Source organism: Citrus clementina, unplaced genomic scaffold, assembly GCF_000493195.1.
Source record: "Citrus clementina cultivar Clemenules unplaced genomic scaffold, Citrus_clementina_v1.0 scaffold_5, whole genome shotgun sequence".
In the NCBI taxonomy this organism is placed as follows: Eukaryota; Viridiplantae; Streptophyta; class Magnoliopsida; order Sapindales; family Rutaceae; genus Citrus; species Citrus x clementina.
In genome coordinates, this window is record NW_006262201.1 from 28818313 (window position 1) to 28827838 (window position 9526).

The 9526-nt window shown below is 34.2% G+C and overlaps 2 protein-coding genes across 2 annotated transcripts; both read right to left on the reverse strand.

Moving 5' to 3' along the window:
* Positions 1 to 3756: 3756 nt before the first annotated feature.
* Positions 3757 to 5387, reverse strand: LOC18041048 (aspartic proteinase CDR1). Its single transcript, XM_006432800.2, has one exon. It carries the CDS (start codon positions 5083 to 5085, stop codon positions 3757 to 3759), a length of 1329 nt encoding a protein of 442 aa, XP_006432863.1. The 5' UTR covers positions 5086 to 5387.
* Positions 5388 to 8064: 2677 nt separating this feature from the next.
* Positions 8065 to 9100, reverse strand: LOC18041049. The gene has a single exon (XM_006432801.2). It carries the CDS (start codon positions 9035 to 9037, stop codon positions 8162 to 8164), a length of 876 nt encoding a protein of 291 aa, XP_006432864.1. The 5' UTR covers positions 9038 to 9100; the 3' UTR covers positions 8065 to 8161.
* Positions 9101 to 9526: the final 426 nt, after the last annotated feature.

The following is a 9526-nucleotide window of genomic DNA, read 5'->3' on the forward strand; positions in this document are numbered from 1 at the left end:
AATGAGAAATTCTTGTTGTTTAAATGGTTTAGCTCCTTTTGATATTATATCCATCAATCATTTGCTAAATTTGGCAAAAAATATAATTGATTCATTACCACCCAACCTAAACTTATGCACTATCTTTTTTATATATAAAGAAAGAAAGAAAGATTAGCCAATAGATAAGCGAGCTAAAATGGCCTGAGTGAAAGCAGCAATAGGAACAACACTAGAGAGAAGACCAAGCTAGATTCCTCCTCTGCAGGGCTACTTCAAAGTGAATGTTGATGTAGCAATTAATAGAGACAAACATCAAATAGGGCTTGGGATGGTGATTAGAGATGCAGATGGAACTGTAATAATTGTAGCTTTTCATCAAATGATGTTTTATAGAGATGTAGCTTAGGCAGAAGCAACAACTATTAATCTTGGCATTCAGATTGCAAAAGATGCAAAGTTACTTCCTTTAATCATGGAAACCAATTGCCAAGATGTAGTTGATTTTGTATTACACAAGAAGAGCATCAGAAATGATTTTTTTTGGATTACTACTGAAATTCAGAACAAGATGCAGAGAGTTAACAAACATAGTCAGATATTGTAATGCAATTGCTTGGGCTCTAGCTAAGATAGCTTTATCTAGTGAGGATAATTGTGTTTAAAAGGATTCCTTTCCCTCTCAAGTTATGTATGTATTATCTAAGTTAATTTAATAAAAGCAAATCTTTCTATTAAAAAGAAAAAAAAAAGATAAGCAAACCAAAAGATCATAAAAAGAACGAAATTAAAATTAAGGTAATAGATAGGGAGAATGCTATTTGGAGAAGAAAATTACTTTGGAGTCGTCAATTTATTTTGGGGTGCGAAAAGAAAATAAATTATTTCAAAAAATGAGAGGCCTGGCCTGCCAATAGCACCACTCATTAAAAAAAAAAAAACATAAAAAATTGCAAAACATAAAATCCGAATTTTTTTAGGCCCAAAAAAAAAAAAAGCCGGGACATATACCAAACTTTTTAAATTCTAGTCTAAGGTGGCGTTTTTTTTTTAACTTAATAATTTAAAGTGGCTTAACTTAATTAATTAAGTTAATTAGAGGTGTTTATTTTTATAACTTAATGAGACTTATTAGATAATTTTGACTTAATAAAATAAGCTAATTTTTTTGACTTTTTACTTAATGGAGAAATTTGAATTAAGTCAATTACTTACTAATGTAAAAAATATCCCTGCTTTATAATTTATTTTTCATGTCTATCCCAAAACTCACCCATAGACATTTACCCCACATAAAAATATCCCTATTTTTTCTTTCTTATATTATATACGATAAAATTTGAAAATTATGGTATTTTATATATTAAAATTCTAAAATAATTATGTATTCACTTGAATATAGTTTTACTTATAAATGTTAAAATATTATGGTATTTAATATATTATTTATTTGATATTCAAATTTAATAAGGATACAAATATAAAAGTATATATTTTTAACTTTTTAAGTTGAAAAAAATAAACAATTTAATACTTATTTTTCGAGATTCAGACGAAAAAAAAAACATATTATTCAGATTCAGACATTCAGATCTATTCAGAATTCAGATTAATTCAGGTCTATTTAAATTTTAAACAAAAAAATAAACGCCACCGAAGCGTTCAAAAAATATACCCAACCCACTTCCGAGGTTTGCCATCCCAATTTCATTCTCCCTCTTCTTCATTTTCCAATCATTAAAATATCCAAGAAGATAAAGGCGTACATAAAGATAACGATAAACTTATAATCAGTTTTATGACCTAAAAGCATGTAATAAGATAATATTTTCTGAATTTAATGGCTGCATTATTGTGGCTGTCTGCCCAACTTCAGAGTAGGGATGGCAGATTAACCCGCACCCGCCCCGGACTCGGACGAACCCAAAAAATCTGGGTCGGGTTGAACCCGTACCGGAGTGTAAAAACCCGGTATCCGGAATGAATTTTAATGACCCGGATATATTCGGGTCCAATTCCGGGTTGGAGCTAATCCGTATATCCGGAACCCGGACCCGGACATCTTATTTTAATATTATTTTTTTAATTATATTTATTAATTAATATAAATACAAACATGACTTTCCAAAAAAAATATAAATACAAAAATAAAGAAACCCTAATTTTATCATATTGAAGTTGAAGCTGCCGCCTACTGCAGGCAAATTGCCCGCTGCCAAACAACGATCCAGGTTGCTACCGTCGCAAGTTCGACACCATCTCAAGTTCGCCACCGTCGCAAACTTGGGTTCGCGCCACCGTCGCAAGCTTGAGTTCGCGCCACCGTTGCAACTCATACCCTCGGATTCACGGTGAATCGTTCACCACCGTCGCAGCCTCACAGGTCACAACTCGTACTCTCGGATTCACGGTGAACCGTTCACCACCGTCGCAGCCTCGCAAGCTTGCAGCTCCTCTATTCATCATCGGCTGCCCTTTTTTGAGTTGTAACAGTGCACCTTCATCATCATTTGCCGTTATTGCTTAGAAATTTATATTGTTGATTAGTGATTTACAATCTGGATGTGTTGTTGCCTGAAAATGTATTAATATTTCATTTTTACAATTTTAAAAATTGATTCATTGATCCGGGTTCAAAACCCGGAATTCTTCACCCGGATTTTTCCGGGTTGAACCCGGACCGGACCCGGGTGAAGAAAATCCGGGTTTTAATCCGGGTCCGAAAGAAAAAAATGGCATCCGGGTCCGGAACCGGAAAGGCTAAACCCGGACCCGGACCCGGATTTTGCCATCCCTACTTCAGAGTCTTTACATTTCTTCACTAATATCACCACCATTAAAGAAATATTTTTTTTTGATAATATACAAAGATGGCAACTTTATTTTTATAAACGTTTTTTAATTCAATCCCATAAAGCAAACTCTTCATCGTTGCCTTTACTTCTTTATCTCTCAATATCTTTGCCTTAACAACAGGCAACTGAGAGTCTGAGAGTCAACTAACTCTTTTGAGTGAACCACTCGGGCCTTGGCCGAATGGCCACCCTGCTGCCCTTACAATCAATTCAAACCCTCACATAAGATTTATGTGAATTAGTTTCAGTAATAATTATAAATATTAGTAATAATCTCATGTAAATATAAATCATAATCTAATTGGAATAGTCAATGTAGGAAATTAAAAAAAAAAAACACTCCTTTGAGTGAAAACTAGTACAATAAATTTCAGATTTCTTTTTTTTTTAGGAATAAAATGATAGGGTGTTATATTTATTGTACTTATACATTATTTCCCTAAAACTTTAGCCTCACACCCCATCCCCAAAGTATAATATATTTTAATTGCTTCTGAAATTTATAATGTATAAGTAAACTAAGGGCAAAAGTAGAATAGAGCTTTACTCAGAAAAGTAATAATAGTAACACTAAATAAAATATCAATGAAAAGGACATGGGGTGGTGAAGGAAGGGCTCCAATTGGTAGAAACATTTAATGACTGAGTGAAAAATGATTCAATGAAAAAAAAAAAAGAAGTGTGATAAAAACGAGTTCAATTTTTTTTTTAATTTTTTTAACTCTCATTATGGTATTAAATTGAGGACAAGAAGACTTAAGTTATAAAAGGAGATAAATCAAAAATCAAAGAATATTTTCTTGCTTAAACATATTTTAATCGCCAAATAATTCATCTAAAAGACACTAAACAGTATTATATATGATTCAATTTTTATGACCAAAAATAATATATTTATTTCCTTAATATATTTATTTTTCTTCTAACACTTGGCACAATCAGTTGGCATAAACGACACTTTCCTCTCCACAAGATCAAATTGAATCAAGAAATTCATTTGGGACAAATTTCCAAACACCCCAATAGAATCCACAGGTAACATGTTCAAGCACATCAAATTTTCTTCCTCTAATCTAGCAAACGCATTCACTGTGTTCAACTTCAAATCTGCTGCCCCAGCAAAATGAAATGTAATATTCGGAAGATCACTTTCTTTTTCAACTTTAAAGCACGCGCTTGCATATCCCCTCGGATCATCAACACGTTTAGACCCAACTTGTCTCTCCAAAACTGCCGCCAATTTTTCATAAAATTGAGGATCAAGAAACGTAAACGTTGTCCCTGAATCAATTATCATGTTTCCCTCTTCCCCATCGGTTGCATTACTTGTAAAATATTTAACCCTTTTGCTGCCAACGCTAATGGCCTCCAACGTCACATGATAATAAGTTGTTGGTTGTTTATCAACTAAATCAACCGTAACAACTTTAGACTTCCCTGGAACCAAACCTATGTCGCCGAAGTTTATTTTACTCGTGGCGTTCCCCTCTGCGGACGTTGGCACCAAACAGTACGAAAATTTTCCATTGATGGATTTAGTTATCTGAGAGATTAAAGAAAGAGGGCCGCCCCCAAGGCCAACAATCCCGGAGCCAACTTCATCAAACGTGCCGGTGTTATTATTTCCGCAACCATATACTATATTCGGAAATGTACCCTGATCAGGGTTAGTTTTTGAACTAATAACGAAAACTTCGGTGCCAACATTTCCTGTAGTGTATGAACCGTCAGCGTATGAGTAATAGAATTGGCATGTGTTTCTGCTTGTATCGCAACGCCTGTCTTTCTCCAAGCGGAGGCAGGATTCGGACTGGCATGTGATGTTTTTGGACGTTGAGGATTCCTTGGGGTCGAAGATTGGAGGGTTTTGCTTGTAACATTTATAGCATGGCTTGCATTGAATCCATGTGAGGTCGCTTGCTGTATCGGCTATTCCAATCAACTCGACCCGTGGGGTTCCGATTGAAATGTTGACGAAATATTCTCCTCCTGAAGAAACCATGGGGGCCTGGAGTGCTTCTGGGGAGGCTGCTTTTGGGTTGAAGTGATTGTTCAAACGTGATATTGAACGGAGATAAGCTTTATGGAATCGTTCGGAGTTGGTTTCCGAGGGGCTGTAAAGGGGAGACAGTGGGGAATCACGGTGGATAAGATCAGCAGTGACACAGCCATTGTTGGATTCTACAAAAGGAAAGACAAACTGAAGAGTGGCGGTGATGCATATTGCGAGAAGTGAAATTAGAGCTGCCATGTTTGGGTGAATTCAGAGGAAAATTTAGATGTGTGTGAATATAATATGAAAAGTGAAGTAGTAATATGGAAGGACAAGAAAGGGGGAGTACAAATTAATCATCAGCAAAACTGGATGGGGATTTAATGTAAGGATTGTAAAAGGGAAATTGAAAGGTTGAAGTTTATATATTCAGATTCTCTACTTAATTTAGCTTTAACACACAATAAATATTGTATATTGGTTATTGGTTAGTGGGGAGTGGATCATGATTCATTATTTCGATTTAATTGGAATTTTAGTTCTCAACTAATTGATGCCTAAAGGATAGATAGTTCAACCGTTGTAGTGGAAGCAAGAGGCTATAAATTCAGATTTAAGGTGATACTTTTAATTGGAGGGTGAAGAAGAGGTTCGGTACAACACCTAGTTTGTATAATAATATCAAATGAGGTGACATCTGACGCAGCATCACTCATTATTTTTTAACATCACAACATAAAGAATAGAAAATAAAGTTTAACTGCCATGTAATACAAGACCATCAATAATAGATGACTTTGTTGGAAATTTTAACTTAATATTGCAAAATCATACAAAAACTGTTTAACCATATTTGTGTTTTATTATGATGTGTTATGAGATGAGAGTTACAAAAGATTGAACATAAACCATTGAGTCAATCTTGAACTTGCGTTTCTATGGCAAGAGTTGAGAAGGCAATACATCAAGATAAGATGTTTTCCCAATAGGAAAGTAGAGACATCAAAATTTTGCTTTGATATGGTTAATTTTTATCTATTTAATGCAAAAATGAAGTGCCCTGTTCCCATTTTTGGCAATGGCATCGGCTATGTAGCATGGCCTTTCTCAGTAGAAGGAAAAATTAGGACCATGCATTTTCCAGATCTTGACCATTCATGGATAAAAATTGTATTCATGCTGCATAGTGCATACAGCAGCCCATTATAACTCGGAAAATATCAGTCATATCAATTCAGATGGAGTAGCTCATTCTCCACTAGGCTATGGAAACCAAGCCTAATTCATTCATAGGCACCTCTAAAACACAGAAAAGGACACGGGCATGTTATATCAGTCAGCAAATCCATCACGCTATTGATTTTCACATACAAGAACACAAAATGAGAATAGGTCATTCTAAGAAGCTCACCTTTTTATGAAACTGAAATGAAAAATGGATCTAAGAAAACTCATACGTTCCATCTCATGTAATCAATCATGATATAATTTTTGTGCATGTCATTCTGTAGTGCCATTACAGGAACTCCAAATTGTTTCAATCAAGTCCATAAAGGAAAATGCTAGTATGTTAAGAAAGCAATTTGAAAATTAACTAATATATGAGGTTTTCAAGCAAAACTGGAAAAGTATTCTTGAAGCTCGAAGTAAGATGCAGTTGTAGATGAAAGAAATTTTTTAACAACATAGTATAATAGACTGCAAAGATCAAAAAAGTGGAGACAACAAAAATTGCATTGATAACATACATACAGAGTCTTCTTAACGAAAACTACCAACAATATATCAACTAACACATGTAATAAATAGCATCTCCGAATTTCCCAAAAATAAATATACATTTCATATAAATTTATCTTTCTACTTGCCGTGACTCATGACTTCATGGTTGTTCCTCAACAGATAAGTAATCAAATTTATAGATTTACAGACCACCTTTCTTGGTCAACTGCTCATTGGCCTCAATGGTGCACTGCGCCATACCTTATAGACACACATACCAAGCTATAACAGGGAATAAGATAAAAAATAAACACCGAAGCAGTGCACATTGAAAAATTCTTACACATTGTTATCGTCATGTACCTTCCTTATCCAAAAAGAGATATATATCTATAATTTCGATCCTTTTAGCAAAAAGATTGGCCAACAAATTAAAGCAACACACAATTTCAATAATTAGAAAGATACAATCCGGCTAAATGAAATCCAAATTGCATTTGAGAATGATAAATCAAATAATTAAAGGTATTGAATTGGCTTTCTTATAAGAACCAAATACGAAGCAAATAAATATAAATTTTCTCTATGATTTACACTCATACATTATACAACTTAGCATATAAGCATATTGAGACAACTGTAACTCTTTCGAACACACACACACACACACAAAAGAACATATAATAGACTGCAAAGATCAAAATAGGTGAGGCAACAAAAATTGCTTTGACAACATACATACAGAGACAATCTTCTCAACGATAACTACCTACAATATATCAACTAATACATATAATATATACCTCTCCGAATTTCCAAAAAATAAATATGCATTTCCGCTTTCTACTTGCCGTGATTCATGACTTCGTGGTTGTTCTTCAACAGATAAGTAATCAAATTTATAGATTTACACACCACCTTTCTCAGTCAACTGCTCATTGACCCCAATGGTGCACCGTGCCATAATTTACAGACACACATACCAAGCTATAGCAGGGAATAAAAAATAAAACCTGAAGCACTGCACACCAAAAACTTCTTACACATTGTTATCGTTGTGTACCTTTCTTATAAAAACAGAGATATGTATCTTATAAGCATAAAACTATAACTCTTTACATTGCATATTAACAAGAAGCAGAACATATAAGAAGAAATTTTTCATTGAAATCCAAATTGCATTTGAGAATGTTAAATCGAGCAATTAAAAGCTTTCAATTGGCATTCTTATAAATATAAAACTATAACTCTTTACATTGCATATTAACAAGAAACAGAACATATAAGAAGAAAATTTTCATTGAAATGCAAGAGCAGATACTGTGAATTTATGATATATCTATTATATAAGTATAAAAGTAAGCAAAATTAAAAATCATGGAAACTGTACTTGATTGCGCTCTAATCATCGAGCAATTAAAAGCTTTCAATTGGCATTCTTATAGTATAAAACTATAACTCTTTACATTGCATATTAACAAGAAACAGAACATATAAGAAGAAAATTTTCATTGAAATGCAAGAGCAGATACTGTGAATTTATGATATATCTATTATATAAGTATAAAAGTAAGCAAAATTAAAAATCATGGAAACTGTACTTGATTGCGCTCTAATCATCGCTCAGCTCATCATCTAAAGCGCCGCCATAATGATCACTAATCCTCATCGACTCTTGCTTTGCCCATTTGACAATCTTCTCTGCCTCTCGGCTAACCCTTTCTTGCTCCTTCATTGCCTTCTTCAGTATCTTTTCCTGCTCTTTAACAGAAAAAGTATTCAAATCCGACAAGAACTCATCATTCTTAATACCCCAGTCAAGATCATCACCAAGAATTGGACTTTCCCTGCTCTTTTTCTGCGAAGCATTCTTCGGAGAACACCAAAAACAGCCCTTTCTCTGCGGCGGAGACGGCGGAGAAGAAGGCAAATCCATCCATGAACTCGGAGAACTCAATGGCGAAGAAAATGACTTGGATTTCGACTTCAGCTTCAATTTCGAGGAAACAGCAACAACAGGAACAGAAGCAGAAGCAGAAACAGACCCATGTCTGGAATTTTCTTTAAAATAAATTTCTCCATCTGGGTTCTTTTTGGACTCCGAAAAAATGGCCGAGGAAGGAGAAGAATCACAACTGGAAACTGATTTTGCAGTCTCCAAGCCGGGTTTCCCACCAGGGTTTTGCTTGGAATCGGATAAAAGCTCCGCCTTTGAAATTGGATTTGAATGATGATGAAGAGATTGTGTGCGTTTGTCAATGTGATGATGATTATCATTGATGTGGGTTTTGGGTTTAGTAGCGGCAGGGAAAGATTTGAGCTTTCGGAATCGGGATTCTAACTCAGTGGGGAGGACTGAGTCGTCGGTGAAACCAGAACAGTTGATAGCAGAGACTTGCTCGAGAACTGAAAGCTCTTTCGCCTGAGTGATTATATCTTCTATTGCTGACTCCTCATCCGTGTCCGAGAAGTTTCCAAAATCCGCCATTATTAGGGTTGCTAACTGCGATTGTAATTTTCGTCAAGTTTTGTGATGAAAGTTTAAAGTGCAGTCCCCTGTAACGGCTAACTCATGCTTTTGGCGTTTTGTTCTTCATATTTCTGGTCGGGGTCCACTGAAATTGGATACGATGTGAAATCTTTCTTTTATTTTGTGAAGGTATTATAAATCAAAACAATTTTTATTTTCTCCTTTTTTGTTACTCCTCCCAAATTACTTTGAAAAGAATCTAAATTTAATCTTTTGAATTCAATGTTGGTCAATTTGGCTTTAATAATGTTTGTTAGTGAAGTAGAGTAGAGTAGTCCTACACATTTCAAATTTTTTATTTAAAAATTATTCTAAATAATATAATATTCATTAATTAGTTAATAAAATAATATAATTAATTTACTTAGATTTTTTTAAAGAATTATTAGTGATTTAATTTAATAAAATTATTTGGGATCAAATTTAAGAATAAAAAATTTTGAAATA

Bases quoted from the DNA above. Each gene is read 5' to 3' on its own strand.
- LOC18041049 (XM_006432801.2), bottom strand. From the start codon at position 9,037: ATGGCGGATTTTGGAAACTTCTCGGACACGGATGAGGAGTCAGCAATA.
- LOC18041048 (XM_006432800.2), bottom strand. From the start codon at position 5,085: ATGGCAGCTCTAATTTCACTTCTCGCAATATGCATCACCGCCACTCTT.